Consider the following 26,919-nt stretch of genomic DNA (forward strand, 5'->3'; position numbering starts at 1 on the left):
ATGAGATCAAGAGTGACAACAATGGAAGAGATTTCTACATTTAGTGATACTGTCGCCTCATAACACAATACGTTAAGTGTAGCTCACTTAAGATGCGGTCACATTTTGCGAGCAAAAAAGGTCAATTGTTTAATATTAATAATGTATAGATGTATGAAGCACAGCTCACACAGAAGTCACTTTCAGTTTCAAACCAAGCAGCTTTCTGTTGGTCAACGCGGCGAATTTGCGTGACCAACTTGAGAATCTGTTGAGAAATCTGCGTGGGGAAATCTTTTGTGAAATTACCACAAAAATCACGTGGATTCCTATTGAAATGTCTGGAATTTGCTCGCGAAAATTCACCAAACAACAGTAAATGTGACTGCACCTTTAAACATAAAATGAGAGACAGTAAAATGCCTTTAGTGCCGTCAACTCGATAAATCGCATCTAAGATAAAAGTTTGTTTACATAATATATGAGTATATATAATATTATATTTAAATACATAATATGTGTGTGTATATTATATTTAAACAAACTTATCTTAGAAGCGATTAATTGCGATTAATCAATGTGACAATCTAGTACTGTCAAATCGATTAATCGCGATTGATCGCTTATAAGATAAAAGTTTGTTTAAATAATATATACACATATTATGTATTTAAATATAGTATTATATACACATATATATTATGTAAACAAACTTTTATCTTCGAAGTGATTAATTGCGATTAATCAATGTGACAGTCTAGTACTGTCAAATCGATTAATCGCGATTGATCGCTTCTAAGATAAAAGTTTGTTTAAATATAATATATACACACATTATGTATTTAAATATTATATATACAATCATATATATATTATGTAAACAAACTTATCTTAGAAGCGATTAATTGCGATTAATCAATGTGACAATCTAGTACTGTCAATTCGATTAATCGCGATTGATCGCTTCTAAGATAAAAGTTTGTTTAAATAATATACACATATATTATGTATTTAAATATTATATATACAATCATATATATATAATGTAAACAAACTTATCTTAGAAGCGATTAATTGCGATTAATCAATGTGACAATCTAGTACTGTCAAATCGATTAATCGCGATTAATCGCATCTAAGATAAAAGTTTGTTTAAATAATATATACACACATATTATGTATTTAAATATTATATATACAATCATATATATATTATGTAAACAAACTTTTATCTTAGAAGCGATTAATCATGATTAATCGATTTGACAGTACTAAATTCATTAAAATGGACACATTCCATGTCTAATGTCAATGAAAAACTATGTAGAAAAATTCAAAAATCCACCCACAGGTTTAGAACATTATTAAAACAATCGCTTTAAACTGAGTCCTCTCCCATTTTTCCCACAAAACAGCCCTGGCTTTTGCGCAAAGCTGGAATGAAATTCCAGTTTTAAAAATACACAACGTACAGAGCTACTTCACAAGTTCACAGAAAATAGTAGTAGTTTATAATCAATCATCTGAAATGGATTCTTCACAGCAATTCATTCCATCAGCTAGTTTTCCTGCTTGTTCCAAAAGAATCGGAGCGGCAGTGGGAAAAGTCAATGAAGATTCCGTCAGGATCCGATTCCAGCGAGTCCAGCCCCTGCATTACGATCGTCTCCGGACTAGAGGAGCAGCTTGGGGGTGACGAAAGGCCTTTGTCCACCTCGGATGAAGCCACCTGGGCATCTGGTGGGTGCAGACACCCTGCGGAGGTGTGGATGAAGACGGGCGGAGAAATTAGAGCGGGCTGTCCCGTGGCCCCTCGCACCACACCGGACAGGGTGAGATCACTATCCAGTGAGAGTCTTGGGGTCGAGCTGGTCTCTATTCCCACAGACAGGGCTGAATAACCCTGGTGCTCTATGCAGGAAGTGACATCGCATGCGGAGTGACGCCGGATGCCCACGCTGCCTACAGAGCTCACTTCAGAGTCGTACTCAGCCACGGGGGTCAGCATGGGGATGTTGTAGCTCTTGGAGCGCACTACTGGGTTACTGGAGGGCAGGTCTGCAGACTTGGACCAGCAATACTGCAAACGCCTCTCTGGAAAGATTTTTAAGAAATTAGTAATACTGCTTTTATACTGGAGTAGTACAGTTCTGACTTACTTAAAATGTATCAGTGGCTGAATCACATACAGTATGATCAGAGCAGTAAATGTTTATGGGTGGAGAACATGACTGCAAGATTTTTAAAGGGACAGTTCATCTATTTATTAAATGCAAGTTTTTTTTTAAAAAACAAACACATTTTTTAAATTTTTTTTATATTATTATTGTTTCATTATGCTTTTGATGGAATTCATGAGATTAATCACAATAATTTTACTGACACCAGCCCTAGTTTTTAACAGTATTTATTCCCAAGTGTTTCTCTCTCCTCTTTGAGACATAATTTGTATTTGTGTATTTTTTATGGAGTTTCTCCTCGCCACTGTTACCTATGATATTTATTGTGAAAAGTGACTTACAAATAATTGAATTGAAAATATTTCTCTAAGGTTTATACAGCGAACATCTATCAGTGATCAGCGATCTATCAGTGTGTAAAAAAACAAAAACAAATACAAAATAAATATATTCCAAAAAATTTTTTTTTAAATTTAACAAATTATTTCATTTTGGAAACATCTTTATGATATCAAGCTTAATATTTTTAGCTTAATCTCACACAGTATAAATGAGTCATAATAAATTAAAACATACACACAACATACACCACATACAACATTTTTTTGATATTTAAATCTACTGCTTTATCATAATTTATGATTAAATGATGATAAAATACATACTATATTACATACAATACAAAAAATACTGTGCTAAAATTTTCAAATTAATTTTTTTTTCCCATTGTTTTTTCATGAATGATTTCTGATATGCTAATAATAATTTCTAATATCATGTGACAATTAAGACTGGAGTAATGATGCTGAAAATTCAGCTTTGCATCACAGGAATAAATTACATTTTAAAACATATTCAAATAGAAAACAGTTGTTTTAAGTTGCAGAAACATTTAACAATGTTACATTTCTTACTGTATTTTACATTTTGATTTATTTTTCCCTTTGTTCTGTTTTGTTTTTCTTTCTTTAGTGCATTTAGTGTATAAATATTTTTTTGCCTGATAGTCTTTTTTTGTATATTGTATGATTATATATAATTTATACTGTCACCATTGTAATTATTTGTTCATCCTAAACCGAATAAAAGCAAGAAAGAGAAAAAAAGAGGAAGAAACCAATATTAAACTATGGAAGCTTGTTTCTGCCACTGAATAACAAATAAAATAGGTAATTGTGAGTTTTTTTAATCTCACAATTACATCTTGCTTTTCTGACTTTTTTCTCAGAATTGCATGATATAAAGTCACAATTGTGAGATATATATTCGAAATTCTGAAAAAAAAAGATCTGAAAAAAGTTTTTTTTTATCAGAAATGGACTTTATAAGTCTCAGTTGCAAGTTTTTATCTCACAATTGCAAGAAAAAAGTCTGAATTGCAATATATAAACTTGCAATTGCGAGAAAAAAGTCAGAAAGTTGCAATTATCTTTTACATTTTTTTATTCTGTGGCGGAAACAAGCTTCCATATTAAACAGACTAAATGTTGGGTCTGGAATGCTGGTTTCTGTACTCTCTCACCAATCACACAGGAGCAGTGAGAGGCGCCACACTCATGCGAACACAGTCCCTGCGTGCTCAGGTACGGCGACACCACCTTCTGAATGAGAGACTCCAGCTTCAGGTATTCTTCACTCACACCTTTGGATTCATGAACCCCCTGTAAGATATGTAGGAGATTCACTTTGACTCTATTGCTTTTGAAAAATTAAATTAACAGTCATTTTAGTTGAGACACACAAGGCTTATGATTAATGTCTCATTCTATATGACACAATTGCTTACACCACAAATGACCCGTCTTGAAGTCACCATGTTATCATTTCTGGGTGCAGCTCATGACGGTATGGCTGGACCTTTCACATGATCTAAGAGGATTTTGAAAAGGGAATGCTTGCAGCCCTGCGTACCTGTAACACCAAAAGCATCTGGACGATGGAGGGAGGGACACGGGCTCGTGGTCTGGACAGAGCCTCCTCCAGCTTCACGTTAAGGGTGATGGTGTTTCGAAAGTGCAGCAGGGCCAGCTGACGCACTGATGGCTCCTTCCCCTGAACATGAACATGCACACAGATTCACAAACCACTGCCGTCTCTGATGTCTGACCAGTTATTTCGCAGTATGACTGGACTGTACCTGGACGGGGTGGAAGATGGCTTGAAGCATAGTGAGAACATCACAAAAGAAAAAGTCCCATGTCTCAGCCAAAGAGTCCAATAACTTCTGACCTATTTTCAGGCAGACAAGAAAGAGTTGGTATTGTTTGTGTACCAAGTGAAATGCTGTGTAATGTTGCAATTCTGTAAATGAAATTCAAACATTAAAAACAGACATTGTTTTTAATGTTTGGATGGTATACCTTCATAAAACCTTATTTTGTCCCGTAAAATGACCATGCCTTTTGTTAAAAGTTGATTCTGATAATGAGGAAAAACAGAAAGAAATATTATTATTATTTTTTTAATCATTAGTTTTTTTTAAATGTATATATTAGAACAAACACATCTCTGGAAAAACAGAATTTTAAAACGTTTCTCACCTGGAGGTATTCTGTAAAGAACGAGCCCAGCTCCGTTTTCAATAGCTGCCTGATAAAATAAAATATAGAATTTTAAACACATAAATGTTTCAAAAGAGAAATAATTCTTACATATGATGTATAGGAAAATAAAGCAATTTAACTGTCAAGAATGTGTTCAAATATTTCATCCCAAAAAGTAATGAAAATAGCAACTATATGTATTTGGGTCATTGACGAATAAGGTTTTTAAACCATAATGGAGATATAATTAATTTTGAAGTTAAAGTTTTATTAAGTGTTGACAATGAGATTATGTGGTTTTTATGATCAATTAACACTGCTTTTGTCAGTTTTTTACAAGATGAAAAAAAATTGTCAGCAAAAAAGTCATTCGGTTTAACCAAATTTTTGGTTTTACCAAATGACACTTTTGGTTACACCGAATGACGATATTTTCAATCAATGCTAACAAGCTGATATCTAGCTAGCAAAAGGACAATCAAACATTTTATATTTAGTACAAGTTTTTAAAATATTACAACATTTTCCATGTTTTATAGCGGTTGCACCAAATGACCTGATGTTTCGGGACATGCGTATATGAACAAGTGAAAACATTAATTTTTCAAATAGTTAAAACAGAGTTAGTTACTTTGCTTCAATGTGACCCTTTGCAGGTGTCTGAATGATGTCACATCCTGTCACATGATATTGACCGCATGACTTGATCCAAAATGGTCCCTTTATATCGGTTACTCCGAATGACATCAATGAAATTCATTTTTCCGGACATTATTTCTCATAACAAAACAACGACTTCTACATATAATTTTAATACCATTTTGCACCATGTTGATATATGATGATATAAAATCATGACGGAATAAAAAATATATACATTTTAAGATATTTTAATCACAAATGAAATGGGTGTATTGGCCTTTGGACACTTCAAAATCTTTAAAATACCTTTATATGTAGCAAAATATAATTAAAACCTTTTGGATTCAATAAAATACTTTGGATGTCATTTCTTAAGGCCTTTGGACAAAAAAAAAAAAAAAAAGACCCGTCACGTCACTGACCCATTTATATTATATACAATTTTAACACCAAAAATTATATACAGTATACACTAAAGTTAAAAAGTCTGGGGGATTTTTTTTTTTTTATAGTTTTTGAAAGAGGTCTCTTCGGCAGCATTTATTTGATTAAAAATATAGTAAAACAGTAATATTGTGAAGTATTTTTACAATTTAAAATAACTGTTTTGAATATTTCAGCATATTTTAGCATAATTACTCCAGTTTTTAGAGTCACATGATCCTTCAGAAATCATTCTGATGCTGCTCAAGAATATGTTCAAAACAGTTGTGCTGCTTAATATTTTTTTTCAGGACTCTTTGATGATTAGAAAGTAGAGATATAGAGAAAATAATAAGAATCACAAACAGTAAAACAATGCAGATGCATTACAGTAATGAGAATGAGGGGGGAATGTGCTTATTTATGATATATAGAATAATATCACAAATTCAATGTAAAATTGCAATATAATTTCTTATTTTTTACTTTTGATTTTGGGGTGAAATATGTTCTGGGTATGTTTTCCTGGTAACACTTTACAATAAGGTTCATTAGTTAAACAATGTATTAACTAACATGAACTAACCATAAACAATACATTTGTTATTGTATTTACTAATCTTCGTTAATATTAGTTAATGAAAATACAGTTGTTCATAGTTTATTAACTAATGTTAACATGATTTTAATACTATATTAATTAGTAAATGTTGAAATTACCATTACCTACTGTAGTTAACTAATGTTAACTAATGAACCTTATTGTAAAGTGTTACCGTTTTCCTTAGTTGGGATGTTATTGCTTCACAATTTATCTTGTAATAGTTTCATAATAGCGGACTGAGGCTCTGCGTCCTCTCACAACTGTTCTGTGCTGATAATGTGAAGCCTCAGATCACAGCTGCCAGCGTGTAAAAGTGTACTTTTTACACACTGCTAACAGTTACCATTATAGTGTAATAAATAATTCACAAAAATGTATAAAAATGAACAAAAGATCAGTCATTTTGCCTCACCTCACGCCTTCATTGAGCGTATATAGTTCGTTGTCTGCCAGTCCTTTCTTTTGAAATACAGCAATGACTGCGTTGTGAATGCTGCAATAAATCGCAGAGATGTGAAATAACATCTCAGTTTATGACACTTATTGACACGCGCTGGGCACAAAACACGCACTAACCTGTTCCATGTGGCATTAGGGCCTGATCCTCTCTCCTCCAATGAAGCCTTTTCATTTTTCCCCAGCTGACTTAGATTTGGAGAACTCACTAACTTCAACCGGTACAGAGTCCTCATGGTTGAAACAGAGGGATAAAAACACAGTACAGTTAGTCCAGAACAGCAACAACAAGTGAGAGAAGGGGAGGAGCTAGAAAGATGCGGCTACAGACATGGAAGGGGAGGAAACTACTGTTTGACCGTTGAGAAACCGATTTCCTTCCTCCTAACATTACATTCCCATCCTTTCCTCAGTCTCTCTCTCTGTCAAACACACACGCACACCCACCCACAAGGATAAACAAATCTTGTTTAATAGTTAAGCAACACAAAAACTCCTTTCTTTCACATTCCCAGTGCAAGGGAGTGACAGCCTGCTCCTCCTGTGCAGTGTGAGGTTTTAAAATACCTCAAATCATGAGCTTTGTTCATGGAATTACTTTTCTAAGCACTGAAACTTATGATTTGTGCCTAGAGGATGATTAAAAAAAACAGAATATATTATTATTCTTATCTTATATTAATATTATTGTATTATTCCTATATTTATATATGTATATTCAAAAATAAAAGTAGGATAAATTTTATATAACATAGTATAAGAATAAAAGTATAGCTGCAAGCAGCAATTAAGGGGCCAAGCACAAAGAAGGCACAATATCATGCTAGCATGGCTGGGAGCATCAGACCAACTGCAACAATGAGCAATTAAAGACCTATAAAGATGATTTTGGACAAAATGGCTGAAAAACCAAATACAGTCACTAGGAATATGATTTAATGGTCTATCACTTTTGACCAATGACACATATAAAATTTGGTGTCAATATGCCAAAGCATTGCAAAGTTTTTTTTTTTTTAAGAGGAAATCAAAATGGCACACAGGAAGTTCGGCCTCCTATGGCACAAGTGGTATCTCTGTTCTCGGCATGACCCAAGACATCTATAGACCCTTTTACTGTTTGTACACAATGATGACGTAGCAACATATATGCGTGCATTTTGGCAACAAAACTATGGCGAGAATCAGCAGTGTGTCAAGCTACGCGAGCAGATTAATCAACACAGACAGAGAAAGTTATTTTAAAAAGTTGACTTTATCAAATGGTATCCGGCTACCAGATCCGTGTCCTATAGTGGAGTGGATAGAAGACGTTAACAGATGGCCAGATATATATATACAGGTGCTGGTCATATAATTAGAATATTGTGAAATAGTTCATTTTTTTATTGTAAATTATTTTAAAAAATGAAACTTTCATATATTCTAGATTCCCTACATGTAAAGTAAAACATTTCAAAAGTTTTTTTTTTTTTTTTTTTTTAAATTTTGATGATTAGAGCGTACAGCTCATGAAAGTCCAAAATCCAGTATCTCAGATCAATCAAAAAATGGATTTTCAAAACAGAAAAGTTCAAGTTCTATAAAGTATGTTCATTTGTACACTCAATACTTGGTCGGCAGCACATATTACAGCAAATGACTTGCTCCTAGCACAAATTACAGCATCAGTGAAGTGTGGCATGGAAGTGATCAGCCTGTGGCACTGCTGAGGCACTATTGAGCCTTCAGATCATCTGTATATTGTTGGATCGACTGTTTCTCATCTTTCTCTTGAAAATATCCCATAGATTCAGGTCAGGCATGTTGGCTGGTCAATAAAGCACAGTAATATCATGGTCAGCAAACCACTTGGAAGTGATTTTTGCACTGTGGGCAGGTGCTAAAGTCCTGCTGAAAAAGGAAATTAGCATCTCCATAAAGCTTGTCAGCAGATGGAAGCATAAACTGCTCCAAAGTCTCATGGAAGATGGCTGCATTGACTTTGCACTTGATAAAACACAATGGACCAACACCAGCAGATGTCACGGCCCCCCAAATCATTACTGACTTCAGAAACTTCCCACTAGACTTCAAGCAGCTTGGATTCTGTGCCTCTCCAGTCTTCCTTCAGACTCTGGTACCATGATTTCAACATGAAATGCAAAATTTACTTTTATCTGAAAAGAGGACTTTCGACCACTGTTCACTGTCCAGTTCTTTTTCTCCTTAGCCCAGGTAAGATGCTTCTGACGTTGTTTCTGTTTCAGAAGTGGCTTTTTTCAGAAGTCCTTTTCCTGAAGATGTCCGAGTGTGGTGACTCTTGATGCGCTGACTCTGGCTTCATTCTACTCATTGTGAAGCTCTCCCAAGTGTTTGAATCGGCTTTACTTGACAGTATTCTCAAGCTTGTGGTCATCCCTGTTGCTTGTGCACCTTTGCCTACCCAATTTCTTCCTTCCAGTCAACTTTGCATTTAATATGCTTTGATATATCACTCTGTAAACAGCCATCTGTGACTTACTCTCTTTGTGGAGGGTGTCAATGATTGTCTCCTGGACCATTGCCAAGTCAGCAGTCTTCCCCATTAGTGTGGTTTCAAAGAACAAGAGATACCCGGAATTTATACTGTAGGGATGGTCATTTAATGAAACACAAATGTAAATATTCTAATATTTTCAGATACTGGATTTTGGACTTTCATGACCTGTACGCTCTAATCAACAAATTAAAAAAAAAAAAAACTTTTGAAATGTTTTACTTTACATGTAGTGAATCTAGTATAAATGAAAGTTTCATTTTTTAAAATAATTTACAATAAAAAAAATGAACTTTTTCACGATATTCTAATTATATGACCAGCACCTGTACGTATTTAGTTGAGAAACCGAGCGTGTACACCCGAGAGAAATTACGAGCATATAAATCATATCTAACACGTTAGAATCACTGGGGAACAACACCACTTCCGTTGCCAAAATGCGCGCGCAACTATTTGATCACGTGGGCTGTAAAAGGGTCTATTACTAGGCATGCTGCACCAAATCTAAAGAGACCAGTCTCGTGATTTTTGGTTAAACTGGTCATTTTTCATATCTCCTGACCACTAGGTAGCACAGTGGCAAAACACTGCACATTAGGGCTGGGCGATATATATCGCATGCGATTGTCACGCGCATTTCGTCAGTAAAGACGGTTTCCTGATTACTGCTAAATCGCCATCATCTGCTTTCAAATGGAGTGGCATTTAATAGACAGAGCCGTAGTGAGGTCTGATCGCGCTCTGACAACGACAGTGATGTCTAGCACTCATTGAAGTATATGCGCGAGACATCACTGCCGTTGTCTGAGCACGATCAGACCTCACGAATCGAGTGATGAACACAGTTGGACATAGTGGTGTATTAGAGGTAAAACATGATATAAATACTGTTCGGTTTATCGTAAAAACCAACCCTTTCGTGTCTTAGGACATTAATGTGTCGTCATGAGCCACAGGGTTTAATTTGGATTTGTCTGTCGTGATTTATTTACTCTTATAGTCCAAGTTCCCGCTGAGTTGCATTATACCACTGACAGACGGCAACGGTTGCAGTTAAAAATCATCATTTGTGTTCTACTGAAGAAACAAAGTCACCTACATCTTGGATGCTCTGGGGGTAAGCAGATAAACATCAAATTTTCATTTTTGGGTGAACTATCCCTTTAATATGCTAAAGCATTGTGGAGATCAGTCTCACAGAAAAAAAAAAATCTGACAAAACAGTTTGGAAGTTCAAAAAAGTAGTGTTTTTTTCCCCTAAAAATTCAAAATGATGTTACAGGGTGCAATCGAATTGTCTTGAGCCAAGGAATCAGAGGAAACATTTTGTTTCTAGCCTTTACAGTTCAAAAGTTATTAGCATAAACTTGAGTGCAACTTTGGACAGTTGGTGGCGCTAGAGGGACTGCAAAATTGCTCTGGTTAATATTCAGACTGTCCTCTATCTGTGTGCCAAATTTCATAATTTTCCCACAAATGGTTCAATGGGCTGCTATAGACTACAATAGCAGAAAAAGAAAAAAAAAAGAATAAGAAAATGGATACAATAGGTGTGTACGCACCTTCGGTGCTTGGCCCCTAATCATATAACTGGTATTATTATATTTATTACAAAATTAAATAACATTAAATTAATAAAATCAAAACATTACTTTATATTTTATATATATTTATTTTCTTAATATAAAAAATAAAAATATAATAAATATAAATAATCATCTTTTCATATATATATATATATATATATATATATATATATGTAATACATATATATTTATTTTATTACTTTGTTATGTATATATTATATACATATGTTTATTTTGTTACTTTTTTATACATGTGTATATATATATATATATATATATATATATATATATATATATATATATATATATATATATATTTTTTTTCATAGCATGTACATGTATATGCTGTGGTGGTGACTGTACTCTATTGACTTTAGCCTGGAGAATTTTGATCCATTTCCCACTGGTCCTGACTGCACTCATTGAATTTACATTAATATCGGTCTGGTTCCTGGAACTGAGTAATCTATGTTATGTCATGTCTCCTGTGGCATCATACTGCTGCTAAATAAATGTACACAAAATGGGTCCCTCAGCAGGTAGTAAATTGAGGAATGTCACACATTGTGGATTTTTTTTGAATATGGCTTATTTAGAGTATAAGTTACAAGGAAAAACACAGGACATCATAAACAAATAACAGGATATGAGTATGTATAGCAGGATGTGAGCGTGTAAATAGTTCCGTTCACAACATCAGTTGTACCTCCTGAATGGATGACTGCTCCCATCCATGTGAAGATGGTGTGGCAGAGCAAACAGGGCAGAGAAGCTGAACGTGGATGATCTAGGGGCGGGTCGATCAATGTGGGCTCCGCTCAAGTTCTCCAGCATTGTTATCGAAAGACTGCCAGATCCTCCTTTCATTCAGAACATCTCTGGTCCTTCTGATAACACAAAAGGATGAAGAAAGAGACAAAATGAGAGCGCGTTGTGGTATTTGCTACTACTTGCATCTTAAAGGATTAGTTCACCCAAAAATGAAAATTCTGTAATCATTTACTCTCCCTCATGTTGTTCTTTTCTTCTGCAGAACACAAAATAATTAATCATTTCTATTGTGTACTGGTCGCTCTTTTCCAAGCAATTACAATGAACAGAAAATTTGCAAAAAATGTTGCAAAAAATCAATTAAGCATAAAAGAAGTTCATACAACTTGTGAGCCATATTCCACCATATTCTTCTTAAATGCAATTGCTTTGTGTGAAAAACACTGAAATTTTAGTCATTATTCACCAACATTCTTCCCCTTCAGTGAGCTGTTAACAACTGCAACTGAGTCAAACTCGAAAATCGGATCAGTCAGATTCATGAAAAAAAAATCTGTAGTTCAATGGACATCACTATTTAAAGGATTAGTTCACTTTCACATGAAAATTAGACCAAGCTTTATTCACCCTCAAGCCATCCTAGGTGTATATGACTTTCTTCTTTCTGATGAACACAATCTGAGATATTTTAATAAACATCCTGACGCATCTGAGGTTTATAATGGCAGTGAACAGGGATCATGAGTATGAAGCTGAAGAAAGTGTCTCTATCCACATCCATCCATCATCATGTACTCCACACAGCTCCGGGGGTTAAGAAAGGCCTTCTGAAGCGAAACAAGTTATGAAGTAAAATATCTAGCTTCTGCCAGAGCACCTTTCATATTCTACTTATGAAAAAAAGTGTAAAACTCTCACAGTTCAAAACGCTTACGCTATGTCTTACGCCTTCCCTATTCAACTTGAAAAAGCTTAAAGCCCAAAGTATACTTCGGCCATCCGCGTTCGTGCACCGTCCGCATGACGTAATTTTCGTCATCTGGAGGGCTTGTGCACCATCTGCGTGGTCTCGAAATTTGGGCTGCACGCAGACGGTGCGCGTGCAACAGCGCATGCGCAAGCAGAACAGAAGGGTCCACTAGGTGGCAATACGCACAGAGCACAGTGCAATGGTGGATGCACTATTTTTCTTCTCAGTGCTGCCCTCCGATGTCTGGTAGAGTATAGAAAAAAATTTGTACTGCGTATGTGTCGAACTCGGTATACTTTGAAAGATGCGTAGACACGACTGCGTGCGGGATGCGTCTGGGCACGGAAAGTGAAGTATACCTAGGCCTTAACTGAAATGACGTCAGTTCTGTTTTTTTTCGTAAGTTGAATACGAAAGGCGGTCGGGCGGAAGCTAAATATTTTACTTCATAACTTGTTAAATATGGATTTTTTTTTTACACAAATGCTTCACTTCAGAAGTTCTTTATTAACCCCCTGGAGCCGTGTGGAGTATGTTTATGATGGATGGATGCACTTTCTTTAGCTCATACTTGTTGGTCCCGTTCACTGCCATTATAGAGCTCGGATGCATCAGGATATTTATTAATATTTATCCGATTGTGTTCATCAGAAAGAAGAAAGTCACATACACCTAGGATGCGTGCTTACTGCATGACAACTAACATGGAGGCACCGGTGCGACCACTTGCACTTAAAATTCTTCTGCATTTTTGGGCATACAGATAAAAGTAATACATCTTTTGAATATGTGAAGAGTCTACTTTTATTTGTGTGCACTCACAATAACAACAAAACATTGTGCTTTTGTAAAATAATGAACGCAAACAGGGTGCGCTTTCTGCCGTCTCTCTTTGTGAACTTCAGCGCGCCCCCAAAAAAGAAAGAACCGAAACTCCATGTAAATTTGCATGAAAAATATATCTATAGAAAGCAAAATGTATGCTTTTAAAAGAACCTATTCAAATGGAAAACAAACATTCTCATGTTATGTAATCCGTATGTAACTGTGGAGATGATGAGTCCATCAACTTCATCACTGCAGCCGAAAAACACTATTTATCAATAAATTATTCAAATGTTAAAGCAGTCTCCTTGCTGTTTTTCCCCCACCCATTCATAATCATTACTTCTGCCGGTGCGCTGAGGCAAGCTTTATGTGTGCGCTTGAATGCTGATGAGGCTATAGACATTAAACACTCTTTATTATGATTTATATGGTTTAATAATAAACTTAAAAATAACGACTACTGGTCGACCAGAAAAATATTTAGTCCAGGGCAGCCCTACTGTTGATCCATCTGAATTTGTTCACCAATCGGACTGATTGGATTCTGAAATTAAAGGTGCAGTATGTAATAATTTTGTCCACTAGAGGCCTATTCAAAACAAAGGTGTAGCTTGATGATGCCAAGTTTGAAGAGCGGAATCTTGGGACATGTGGTCTCCATCTCAACGGACGGTGCAAAAGAATTGGGATAGGACTAGGGAAGAAATCATGTTCATGGATGCGATTATTAACGTTACTGTAGTATGAAGCAGAGCAGGACCGAGTGTTGTGGAAGCTGAACGAGGCCGCTGGAGCGATTGCGCAACACACGCCGCGAGCAGCAGAACTTTTATTATGCCACAGTCGCCGGCACCACTTCCGCTTTTCCAGTCATGAGTATGAGGTAACGCAGCTCTGTTTATCATATTAGATACATTTGAGTGTGTTGAAAATTATGTTACTCTGTGCGTTCGCTCGGTGACTGCTGTGAGACACTGTTACACACAGCAGTAAGATAGATCGATTTTAGAATATCATATTAAATGCTGGATGGCTTGTGTTGATAAATAGCATGCAATTAATTTTAAAACGTATTGTATAATGGAGAAAATGCTGTATTACTGTTACTAAAAATAAAGCTGCATCTGATTATGCTATGTTAGCTACTTGACAAAATAGTGTTTTTCTCTGAGGCATGGTAAAGCATGGTACTCGCAAAAAAATCAAGAAAATTAGATTTAAACAATAAGACTAAACGTGTTGAGCTATATAACAATAATTAGTTTTCTGTCTATAAATATATCAAAACAGTTGTTTCCTTGTCTATTAAAACATGTAATATATTAAAGCGTCTTTGGTGTTTCCATGGTTTCTACAAAATAAAAGCGGAAACCGAGGGTAATGCGGGTATGACGCAATTAACAGGCGACTCCTCACACGTCCCAGAGCCTTGGTTAAAATTGCAATTTTCTCACAATTTACAAATAGTTGGAAACATTTGGGATATTGTAAGTACTCAAATTAACAAAATATATAACACTGATGAAGCTCCAGCCTCCATTCAATGTAACTGCAAAGAAAAAAGCGACCTGCAAAAGAAATAAAGTCATAAAGACTGGAACGAGATAAAGGTAAGTAAATGATGAAAGAATTTTTAATTTTCGGTGAACTACCCCTTTAAATTTCACAACTCCCTGATGCAAGCATTTGGTAAACAGTCAGATAATAAGGTCATGTTATAACCCACTTATACAACACAGATACAGTAAAAACTCCTTTTTAACCATTAAAGATGCTTCAAGATTTACAAATGTCAGTTTCATTTTGTAAAAGGAAGGATCGATGTGCTTGTTTACGCTATTCATTCTCCATGTGTTCCTCAGCAACACAATTCAACTCGCGCCCCCTAATGGACCATTTGGGAAGCTTCCCAAAAGAAATAGGCTACTACAACAAAAGACTTGTCTTATTGCATCAGGCTGTCATCATTTGCTCACGCGGCCGTAAGAGCTTTTTAGGAGCTCTTAAAAAAATACACACACACATCTCCAACATCCTCGACCTAAATACGTGACTTTGCTTTATGTTCCACTTTCCCTGAAGCATCATGTCAGTTTCCCTTTGTTCACTGAACGTGCCAGGACACGAGCCACGATGTATTACAGGAGCAGGAGGAGTCCATTTCCCTTTCTAAAGTGTAGACAGGTAAAAGCGACGGTAAAACGACGACGTCTGGGTAAACCTGAGAAGGCTATTTGAGAGGAAGGGCATCACTTCCCATCCTGGACTAACAGATATCGCTGTTAAAACTCGATACGAATCAAACAACTCAACTGACCGTGTTTCAATGCATCAATTTCTATTGGTTACATATTCCATCCGTAGCTATAAGTTATTCATGGCGGGGTTGACGCACTGGGTACTCAATGTACCTTATGGTGAACATGGCACTTTTGTTATTTACAAACAGCGCAACAATGCACCATTCATCCAGGGGAAAACGCAATATAACATAAAAACACTCCACGCAAACAGTAGTGCGTTGTAACAATGTTTCAACTCACCGTCATGTGTGTTCCGCGTGCAAAGTGAATAAGAGCAGTCAGGGATATTTAAGTAACTTCAATGAGGACGAAAGCAATAAATATGATGGACTACACTTCAGGAGAAACTAATCCATAAATGCGGATGTGGGCTTATGCGGGGTTAATGGATCATTCCTGTGGCATCCCCAATACTCGCCCCTCCTATTCGCTTCCCGAGTTGCAGACTGTCTGACCAGACGGCAGTCGAGACTGTGGGCGCGTTCACGCCCGAGCACGTGTGCGCGCGCCATTGTGCGAAGGGTCAAGATATGCTTGAAACAAAACGATAGAGGTGTTAGAATGTAAAGTATCTATTTTAGGGTTGATATGATATTAATATTAATAAAGGATTTACGAGCTCAATTTAAGAGCTCAGCAGGAAGCCATATATAATAAAATCCATATTCAATCCAATCAGTCACTGTGTGATGCTAACCAGACTGCAATCTTTACTCGGATGCCTAATTTAGATAATCCCTGCTGAGTTGAGGGATGACAGGGATATAATTTAGCACACCAGCGGTTTATCTTAAAGAGGCCGAGCAGAATTTAAATGAATTGGATTTGAATTCAATTTTGCTTGTTATTCTGTTATAGACACATAGTCATGACATTCATTTGTAGTCCAAACGGAAGGCTACTTCGTCATAGGTTGCCTCCTGTATTTTTTATTATTTTAATTTTTAAATTTTAAAAGAACAGTAATGTTTTTAATGAATAGGTTAAGTGAATGATTCAGTGCATCGTTCATCCATAACACACAAAAATAAATTTATTTGACAATTTATTCGGACAGAAAGGGCCATTGAAGAGCGAACAAATCTTTTTGATGAACGAATTTAAAGTTGTGATGAAACAGAAGTAGCGGCAGATCTTTTCTTCTGTATTGTGATGTACATATGCACTGTAAACCCAAATAAGTTGGGCTAACTCAAAAAAATTGAGGTAATCAGTTTACATCAAATTTTTTGAGTTAAGATGTTCCCAATTTTAAGTAAGCAGAACTATCAAGTTCTGGAAACAACAAGAGTACAGGTGTTTCTAAAGCATGTAGTGCCATCTGATGTTAAAAACTAAGCTCAGAATCGATTCGAGAGAGAATCGCGATACGTTGGAAAATACCAAAATCGCTCCAGATTTGTATTGTGAATCGAGAATCAATGTATTGTCCCAGCCCTATTAATTTGATGTCGTATACCAGTCAGTCTGCACAGCGCCGCTTCAAATCGAACACATCTTAAATCTCCTGTGGTCAGGTGTTACAGCGGCCAAGTTATACAAATCGTAGCTCTCAGAAAATTACGAGTTTACAGGTTGTGAATACAAGTTCTACAAACACATGAAGGCTTTTTACACTTCAGAATAGTTACGGTAATTACAAGGCGTGAACGCACCTTCACATTTTTGCACTATCTTCGGAACACAAATTGAGATATTTTTGATGAAAACTGAGGGTATCTGATCTGCACATAGGCAGCAACGATATTGCACCTTTTAAGGCATCTACGCTAATATTAGTCTTTCTGTTTATCCCGAGGTTTACCGTAGTCAACCGGATCCAGGCCGTATCCAGGTGAGACCGAGGACCTACGCCTTGACACTAGGGCTGGGCGATATATCGCATGCAATTGTCACGCGCATTTCGTCAGTAAAGCCGGTTCCCTGATTACCGCTAAATCGCCATCACCTGCTTTCAAATGGAGCGGCATTTAATAGACAGAGCCGTAGTTCACTGACAAGCAGTGTTGGGCACGTTACTTTAAAAAAAGTAATTAGTTATAGTTACTAATTACTTCTCACAAATAGTAACGGAGTTAGTAACTGAGTTACATCATTATAAAAGTAACTAATTACCAGGGAAAGTAACTATTGCGTTACTTAAAATTTTTTTTTTTTTAAATATGTCAAATAACTTGAATGCCCCAATATTAAATATAAATCTAAGAATAAATTATTCTTGATCCGACTCGTGACTCATGATCCGCTCTTCCTCGCGACATGAAATTTCTCTGTACTGTACTATACGTGTTGGTAGCCATTAAAGAAAATGTAGTTTCATATATATGTTTAAATAGTCCTATGTTATGTTTTAAATTCATTTACTTGATTATGAAAAGTGAACACCATGAGTAAGATGCATCATAAGATGCGCAATATATCGGGAGACATGGAGTGGGTCAGACATGATTTTGACCACTTCTTTAAGTTTTGTTTTATAGAAAGCCTCTCTTTAAAGTGAATTTCGTTTTGTAAAAATTGTATCTTAATTTTAATCAATGTTTCATCAATCAATTGCCTGGATTTAATAAATAAGAAGCAAATATAGCAGACTCATGGCAGGGCGGGCGCGATCACTGGCGCGTGAACTGGAGCGCGTCTTACAGGCTACAGAACCGAAACTCAGAGGCTGCTTGCCTCGCAGACATGAGAAATATATCTATAGAAAGCTTGAAATATCTAAAAACGAAAAGAAATAGGCTACTCTGATTATGTAGCCTAATCCGAATGAAATGTGCATTCTCTCTCTAGGCGCGTCCAGTATATGCGGAGATGATGAGAATCAGCAATGTCAACTTCATCTTCGCAGCAGACACTGATTCAGAAAACATTACTTTATTAATAAACAATTCAAATGTCTCCTTGCTGTTTTGGTCACATTCATAATTATTACTTTTGCCGGTTCTTTATGGCAAGCCTTATGTGCGCTTGAGTGCCTTGAGTGATTATCCTATATTACATAAACGCTCATTATTATGGTTTATTCTCTCCAGTATTTAAGAAATTAAATTAATATAAATGTGATTAGTCAACTAATGGCTTAAATGAATAGCTACTAGTCGACTAGAACAACTTATTTCCCATTTTTTCGATCCAGCATGTCACAAAGGGTATTCTGGTTTGAGCTCGCGCTCAGCTCGCATGCTCATAGACACACACACAGAGCATCGAACAATATTATCAGTTTAAAATTATATTTGAGTATGACTAACCCCAACACACACCAGAGAAAAAAACTTTGCAGGTCCTATGGCTAAGAGAGAGCCTACTCAGATGAAAACCGCTTCAGTGAGCTCAGTTATAGTAACGCTGCATTTTTTTTGCCAGTAACGGTAACGGCGTTGTAACAGGAGAAAAAGTAATTCGTTTGATTACTCGTTACTGAAAAAAGTAACGGCCGTTTATTTATAACGCCGTTATTCCCATCACTGCTGACAAGCTACGCAATATCGCGTTCATTATCGAAGGCGATTCATCTGCGATAATGAACGCGATATTGCGTAGCTTGTCAGTGAACTACGGCTCTGTCTATTAAATGCCGCTCCATTTGAAAGCAGGTGATGGCGATTTAGCAGTAATCAGGGAACCGGCTTTACTGACGAAATGCGCGTGAAAATCGCATGCGATATATCGCCCAGCCCTACTTGACACGACCACAATGCAACCCTGAAGTATCAGGGTTGACCTGATACAGATCCTCAACAAACCGTCCATACCGGCGTGATGAATACGATCCTCAACTGGATGGAACTGAAATAAATATTTTGAATGTTGCGATCCAATCGGACTTATGATAGCAACCTGAATCGTAACAAAGCACTGTTCGCCAGAGGAGAACTGGCCCCCCGACTAAGCCTGGTTTCTCCCAAGGTTTTTTTCTCCTCCTTAACACCTATTTGCCACCGGTTTGCTACCTGATGTCACCTGATGGAGTTTGGGTTCCTTGCCGCTGTCGCCTTTGGCTTGCTTGGTTGGGGACACTTGACATTTGACTTGAATTTTGATATTCAACAGTGCTTTGATCTGCCTGCATTGACACCATTTTCTTTAAGAGCTGCTGTGCAGCCAAACTATGTACCAGTTATCACTGTAAAGCTGCTTTGACACAATCTGCATTGTAAAAAGCGCTATATAAATAAAGGTGACTTGACTAAGGTTCAGAAAGGTACTAAAGACTTTGTTAAAACCGTCGACGTGACTACAGTGGTTCAACCTTAATATTATGAAGCGATGAGAATACTTTTTTTGCTCTGCAACGAAAATAGCGTAGCAGTAGCAGTATGGCAGGGGACAGACGAATTTGTTGAATAAAGTCGCTATTTTTGTTTTATTTTTGCGCACATAAAATTAAGGTTGAACCACTGTAGTCACGTTGACGGTTTTAACGAAGTCTTTAGTACCTTTCTGGACATCAAAAGGTGCAATGTAATTGCTGCCTATGTGTGGATCAGATACCCTCGGATTTCATCAAAAATATCTTAATTTGTGTTCTGAAGATAAATGGTCTTACGGGTTTGGGACGACATGAGGGTGAGTAATTAATGATAGAAATTTCATTTTTGGGTGAACTAATCCTTTAAAAAAACAGGAAGATGAATGAGAACTTGCAGGGGCAGGATTTTAGCAGATTTAATAATTGGAGAAGTCCTGCATACATCACCAGAGAGATGAAACATTACTAGATGCATTTAAAACGCATGCATTTAAAAAAAACATTTCAAATAAATGCTTTTTTATTTTGCTGTTATTTTTTTGTTTATGTTAATATTTATTTTCATTTTGTGATGGTGAACGCGGAGAACACAATAATCTTGTATCTGTGACAAACAGCCGGATGTTTAAAACATTCATTCACTGAATTTCTACATGCCGTTCTTTATGACGTGTTACGCACGAGTGAGTGGGCGGGGCGGCGTAAACGTCATGGCGCGGGAATTTTCAAACGCACAAACAAGACCAGAGAATTCTACTGTTCGGCGTTCGGCTTTTATATTAGAACGTTGCCATTATAACATTGACTGAACGCTTACCAATTCAATTTGTCGGCTCCTCGACAGAAAGTTGGGTAGATAGATAGTAGCGCACTATGGGCGTACACTAGCGCGTAATGTTGGGTTATACTTCCTGTTATGATAGCGACCTCCATTCACATTATACATATCCAGCATCGTTTAAAAGAGAATATTGACGGCTTTTGATACTTGGCGATCAGAAAACACTCATGGATCACTGCAGTAGGAGGCAAGAGGAGAGGAAACCAGCCAGCACGTGTTTTGGTCAGGTATGTGTTTTAGGGGGGGCAGATTTTAACACTTTGTAATGGTCATTTTGACATTATGTGATTAGCTACAGAAACACACCATTCATAATGTATTATAATAATACATGCAGAGTTTAGAATGTATTTGTAACTGTTTCTATTTGTTGTAGTATGCATACACTGCAGAGGAGTATCAGGCAGTCCAGAATGCTTTACGGCAGAAACTAGGACCTGAATATATAAGCACTAGACAGGCTGGAGGAGGACAAAAGGTGAGAAATAATAGGCTTCTTGTACACATATCAATATTTAGCCTTGCACATTTAATATATAGTTGATTAACTTGCTGTTTTTGCAGGTGTGCTATATCGAAGGTCACAAAGTTATAAGTCTGGCCAATGAAATGTTTGGGTATAATGGATGGTCACACTCAATATCTCAGCAAAATGTTGGTAAGGACACCATCACAATTTCAATGATGTCTTCTCAAACATTTTTATTAATGCCACATTCAAATCAGGTTGAAACTTGTATTTAAAGGGGTTGTGGTCATCTTGTGTTACAGACTTTGTGGACCTTATCAATGGGAAATTTTATGTTGGAGTCAGTGCCTTTGTGAAGGTTCAATTAAAGGTAAGCGTTCTGACGGGATAGACACACAGCATTGTGAGGAGCATATATGTACCATTCTGTTTCTTCAATGTCTTTTCTATAGGATGGCTCGTTCCATGAGGATGTAGGATATGGGGTGAGTGAAGGCCTCAAATCCAAAGCTCTGTCCCTGGAAAAAGCAAGAAAAGAAGCCGTCACAGATGGACTGAAACGAGCACTCAAGTAATTATTCCTACCTCTACATACACTTGATTCTGATTAGTCATTTGTAGCATTCTGTGGTCATTATTTTAATTAGATTTTGTGTGAAAAAAAACTAATTTTATTCAGCAAGGATGCATTAAAGACATTTATAATGTTACAAAAGATTTCTGTTTCAAATAAATGCTATTTCTATTCACCAGAGAATCCTGAAAAAATGTATCATGGTTTCTACAAAAAATATTAAGCAGTTTTCAACATTGATGATAAATAGAAATGTTTCTTGAGCAGCAAATCAGCATATTAGAATGATTTCTGAAGGATCATGTGACACTGAAGACTGGAGTAATGATGCTGAAAATTCAGCTTTGCATCACCGGAATAAATTAAATTTGAAAATATATTCAAATAGGAAACTCTCATTTGAAATTATCAATTTTGCAGTATATTACTGTTTTTACTGTTTTTTTGATAAATTAAATGCTGGCTTTGTGAGCATAAGAAACATTCATGTGTATCTTCCACATTACTCTGCACTTTCTTCTTATCAAAATCATAATTTCATGTCCACAAATGAGTTTATTTTGATAAGAATCCATATAAGAAGTATGATTAAAAAATACTCTGTTTATTATCTCAAAATAAATCCCTTTAAAGGGTTAGTTCACCCAAAAATTAAAATTCTGTCATTTATTACTTGCCCTCATGCCGCTCCACACCCGTAAGACCGTTAATCTTCGGAACGCAAATTGAGATATCTTTGTTGAAATCGGATGGCTCAGTCAGGCCTGCATAGGGACCAATGACATTTCCTCTCTCAAGATCCATTAATGTACTAAAAACATATTTAAATCAGTTCATGTGAGTACAGTGGTTCAATATTAATATTATAAAGCGACGAGAATATTTTTGGTGCGTCAAAAAACCCCAAAATAATGACTTATATAGTGATGGCCGATTTCAAAACACTGCTTCAGGAAGCTTCGGAGCACAAATGAATCAGCGTGTCGAAGCATGATTCGTATTGCGTGTCAAACTGCTGAAATCACGTGACTTTGGCGCTCCGAACTGCTGATTCGACACGCTGATTCATAACGCTCCAAAGCTTCCTGAAGCAGTGTTTTGAAATCGGCCATCACTATATAAGTCATTATTTTGGGTTTTTTTGACGCACCAAAAATATTCTCGTCGCTTTATAATATTAATATTGAACCACTGTACTCACATGAACTGATTTAAATATGTTTTTAGTACATTAATGGATGTACTCACTGAGCCATCCGATTTCAACTAAAATATCTTAATTTGTGTTCAGAAGATGAATGAAGGTCTTACGGGTGTGGAACGGCATGAGGGTGAGTAATTAATGACATTATTTTCATTTTTGGGTGAACTAACCCTTTAAGGTGACATAAAACCCCTCCACTTCACATCAGGCTCCCGATCACCCTGTCAAGATTTATTTTGCGCTAATGACTGTCGGACTACATTACGCCTTGTATAATTTTAATTGAATTAATCATTTTAATTTTTTTTTTTTTTTTTTTCTTACAATAAGATGTTTTGGAAACGCTCTTGGAAATTGTATTCTGAATAAGGAGTATCTCATAGCCATCAATAAAATACCAAAGCAGGTAAGAAGTATATAGTCATAAACATTTGGGCCAAATTTGTGACTTACTTTAATGGGTTTTCTTAATTTATAGTGTGTTTCCTGTTATCGCAGCCACCTCCTCCTTTAGACCCGGACAAAACCAAACGCAGCGATGGCGAGCCGTCTGTGGAAAAGGCCAGGTTCGACAGCCTGGTCCGCGCCAACAGCAGGGAATTTATCAAACAGGCGGAACCAGCCAACATCCCCTTTGAGCGAACGGGAAGTCGCCCTGTACAAGGAGGGCATGAGAGCGGCACAGGATCCAGGACTTCATTGACAAACATGGCAGCACATTCTGGCAACACGTCAGCTCACCAGGATTCTGAAAACAGGCCCAGCAACACCTCAAGGTGAATTTATTTGGTGCTAATTTGGCGACTACAACACTAGCCAGCTGCACTTGTGATAAATCTGCTTCTCTCCATGTTGTTAGGTCAGCAGCTGACATGGCTGACCTGTCCTCGTCTGATCCTCCACTGGACTCCAAGCAGCAGAGGAAGCTGAGACAGCAGCAGCTGCAGCAAAAGTTCAGACAGGAAATGGAGGCAAAGAAGTTGCTACAGGAGCAAAAAACCCAGCCGTCAAACGCTTGCACTGAGCTGGCGCTGCAGTCTAAGCAAGGTGTGATGGAAAATTTAAGGGTTCATGTTTTAGCCATGAGTATAAAACATTCAAGCCTTTGCCTGCAGGAGTGTCAGGTGTGTAGCGTTGTCCATCGGTGGGTTTATCGTTTTAGGACAGGCTGTATGTCCTGTTAACCACAGTACACCAAACGGACACCTGGTGACAACTAAACAGGAGGAGTATCCTGCTGGTAAGGAATATTTTTAAAAAACACAAGTTCATGGTCGGTGTTGGGGAAAGTTACTTTTAAAAGTAATACATTACAATATTGCGTTACTCCCTAAAAAAGTAACTAATCGTGTTAGTTACTTTTTATGGAAAGTAATGCGTTACATTACTTTTGCGTTACTTTTTCCTCATCTGAGTTGGGCTGTTTGTTTTTATAACAACAAAAAAGTTATATTTTTGGCAAATGTAAAGGCCTTTTCACACCAAAAGTGAAATGAAAAAGCCTCGGGATGAAGGAAATGCACGTTCACACCTGTACAGTAGAGGGCGCAGCTCAAACAAACAAGCCTTTCAGCTGTGCTGCCGTTCTGCAATACAGAAAAATATGACACAGGAGTAGTAGTAAATGAGTAAATGTATGCTCACATTTAGTCTAGAACTAGTCTACACAACGCCTCGGCACTCCTGATTTATCTCAACACGGGGACAGAAGAACTTTACTGCATTACTTTACTAGTTTCTTGAAAAAGTAATCTGATTACATAACTCATAATGCGTTTGCGTTACCCCATATATTGGTAGTTATTCTCAATCTTTTTGACTTGAAGGTCCCCACTGTCCAACACAATTTTCAAACCAACCCCATTTAGGGTAAGATATTTCCACCAGTATTTCTGCTATAATTATGACCAAGTGTTTTTTTTTTTTTTTAATCTTTTCTTTTTTATAAACCAAAACTGGGAAACAAACCAAAACATTTAAAAGAAAAGATTCATGTTATGTTTTTTTTTTTTTTTTTTTTTTTTATATTTTATTATAAATATTAGTACTATTAATAATATTTTATTTTTAATAATTAAGTCATCCTGCACCCTTGAAGTTTGCTGAGGCCCCCTAGTGGAGAGCCACTTTGCTAGGGGGGTCATGGAAAATAAAGTTTTTCTTTGAAAGGCATTTGTATGGCTGCCAGTGGTAACATAACTTAACATATTAAATGTATTTAACAATGATTTTCCAACATTTACAGATTAGATTGACATTATTGTGGTTTCACTGGTCAGAAATCAGGAAATTGATTGATTCTGACAATTTTAACAGTAGGAAATAAATAGAAATACTTATTTGATTTGGCTTTAGTATAGTGACAACATAAAAGACAATTATTTAATTTGCAAACATTTGTATATTCAAATATTTGGTTGACTTTATATTTTAGGAAGGGTGTGGCCAGTATTTCCATTAATTTCTCTCTCTCTTTTAAAGGGTTTTAAAATGATACAAGAATGAGTAAATGACAGAATTTAAATTTTTCCTCAATAGGTCTCACTAAACTTCTGTAAAACTTAAAGGGTTGGTTCACCCAAAAATGAAATTTCTGTCATTATTTACCCTCATGTCATTCTAAATCTGTAGAACCCAGAAGCCTTCACTACGTCAACTGCGTTACTTTTTGTGTGCGAAAACAAAAATATTATCGTCACTTCATAACGTTAAGGTTGAACCACTGTAGTCACTTGGACTATTTTAACAATGTTTTTACTACCTTTCTGGGCCTTGAAAAGTGCAATGACATTGCTGCCTATGGGTGGTTCAGAAACTTCTGATTCCATCAAAAGTACCTTAATTTGTGTTCCGAAGATGAACGAAGGTCTTGGAATGACATAACTGAGTAATTAATGACAGTTTTCATTATGGGTTGAACTAACCCTTTAAGGACTGAGGTTTTAATACAAGAACAAGGTTGTTAGACTGTGTGATAAAAATGTCTCACTTCTCAGATGACCCGGAATTATGGGACTTCACGCTGGATGGTATCGATATGCTCGACGATCCCGCAGCAGGCTCCACAGCACCTCCTCGTCCCACCACACCGAGCCAGCACAAGATGACGACACGCAGCAAGACCCCACAGAGAGCCCAGTACCTGAGACCACCAGCTCAACCTCAAGGGCATGTTGTTCCTCAAGGCCAGGGAGGATATGACCAATTCAGATCCTCTGAGATGAGAACTACAGCAGGAGCAGGTACAATCTGACTCGTGTTCACTTAATAAATACATACTCACTGACGAGAACTTTGTAATAAGGCAAGTATATGCATGCCCAGTTCTGGTTTTGCCTCTTCACTCATGCAAACATCACATGTCCCCATTAATATAAATAGCCAGGGACTTGACACTCTCAGAGCTAGCAGCCTGTGGCCCACAATTCCAGAACCAGCTGGTGCTTGTTGACTTTGCCTGTTCATTAAGAGAAAATTACTTCAGCTTCTTTAAATTATGGACCTGTGGTAATTGTGTTGTAATTGTTAATGAAGGTGGACAACAGAGCCCATATAGACACGGCCAGATGATGAAGAAACGAAGATTGGAGACACAATGAATTTATTTATTTTCTTTTTTTTTTTAAACTGAAATGTTTGTCACGTGGTCTGTTTTTGACTGATAAACCTAATTTGTAATATATTTTATGATTTTTTTTTTAAGAATAAAAATCTGTGGAAAGGATTGAAACACGATTCCCAGTTTATTGTACAACTTTTGTCTATTTTTTACT

General features: G+C 36.6%; 2 protein-coding genes and 1 long non-coding RNA gene across 5 annotated transcripts; 2 read left to right on the plus strand and 1 right to left on the minus strand.

The window, feature by feature from the left end:
* Positions 1-1,185: 1,185 nt before the first annotated feature.
* On the minus strand, positions 1,186-21,860 carry prr5a (proline rich 5a (renal)). Of its 2 annotated transcripts, none has more exons than XM_048159320.1 (10): positions 21,791-21,860; positions 11,641-11,821; positions 6,948-7,058; positions 6,784-6,864; positions 4,700-4,748; positions 4,520-4,577; positions 4,297-4,388; positions 4,071-4,211; positions 3,682-3,820; positions 1,186-2,073 (listed from the first exon to the last, which is right to left on the minus strand). In XM_048159320.1, exons 2-10 carry the CDS (start codon positions 11,799-11,801, stop codon positions 1,535-1,537), a joined length of 1,371 nt encoding a protein of 456 aa, XP_048015277.1. In that variant the 5' UTR covers positions 11,802-11,821; positions 21,791-21,860; the 3' UTR covers positions 1,186-1,534. The 2 variants fall into 2 exon arrangements, with proteins under 2 accessions (XP_048015277.1, XP_048015275.1); XM_048159318.1 differs by lacking the exon at positions 21,791-21,860 and adding an exon at positions 16,047-16,303 and having other exon boundaries at positions 1,189-2,073.
* Positions 1,670-2,261, plus strand: LOC125247818. Its single transcript, XR_007180182.1, has 2 exons — positions 1,670-1,811; positions 1,899-2,261. It is a non-coding gene; the product is annotated as an uncharacterized LOC125247818 (long non-coding RNA).
* On the plus strand, positions 20,732-26,881 carry rad52 (RAD52 homolog, DNA repair protein). Of its 2 annotated transcripts, XM_048159316.1 has the most exons (11): positions 20,733-21,126; positions 21,276-21,377; positions 21,464-21,557; positions 21,671-21,738; positions 21,821-21,939; positions 23,477-23,552; positions 23,645-23,922; positions 24,006-24,193; positions 24,309-24,386; positions 26,143-26,388; positions 26,681-26,881. In XM_048159316.1, exons 1-11 carry the CDS (start codon positions 21,067-21,069, stop codon positions 26,743-26,745), a joined length of 1,374 nt encoding a protein of 457 aa, XP_048015273.1. In that variant the 5' UTR covers positions 20,733-21,066; the 3' UTR covers positions 26,746-26,881. The 2 variants fall into 2 exon arrangements, with proteins under 2 accessions (XP_048015274.1, XP_048015273.1); XM_048159317.1 differs by lacking the exon at positions 24,309-24,386 and having other exon boundaries at positions 20,732-21,126.
* The last annotated feature ends 38 nt before the right edge of the window (positions 26,882-26,919 follow it).

The sequence above is a fragment of the Megalobrama amblycephala genome, linkage group LG15 (genome assembly GCF_018812025.1).
Source record: "Megalobrama amblycephala isolate DHTTF-2021 linkage group LG15, ASM1881202v1, whole genome shotgun sequence".
NCBI classification, from domain to species: Eukaryota; Metazoa; Chordata; class Actinopteri; order Cypriniformes; family Xenocyprididae; genus Megalobrama; species Megalobrama amblycephala.

Coding starts and splice junctions, on each gene's coding strand:
- prr5a (XM_048159320.1), bottom strand. CDS start 11,801: ATGAAAGGAGGATCTGGCAGTCTTTCGATAACAATGCTGGAGAACTTG. Junction 4,578..4,699: donor TCTTTACAGAATACCTCCAG/GTGAGAAACGTT, acceptor CCTCATTATCAG/AATCAACTTTTAACAAAAGG. Junction 2,074..3,681: donor TCACTGCTCCTGTGTGATTG/GTGAGAGAGTAC, acceptor AAATCTTTCCAG/AGAGGCGTTTGCAGTATTGC.
- rad52 (XM_048159316.1), top strand. CDS start 21,067: ATGGATCACTGCAGTAGGAGGCAAGAGGAGAGGAAACCAGCCAGCACG. Junction 21,558..21,670: donor AATATCTCAGCAAAATGTTG/GTAAGGACACCA, acceptor CTTGTGTTACAG/ACTTTGTGGACCTTATCAAT. Junction 23,923..24,005: donor AGGCCCAGCAACACCTCAAG/GTGAATTTATTT, acceptor CCATGTTGTTAG/GTCAGCAGCTGACATGGCTG.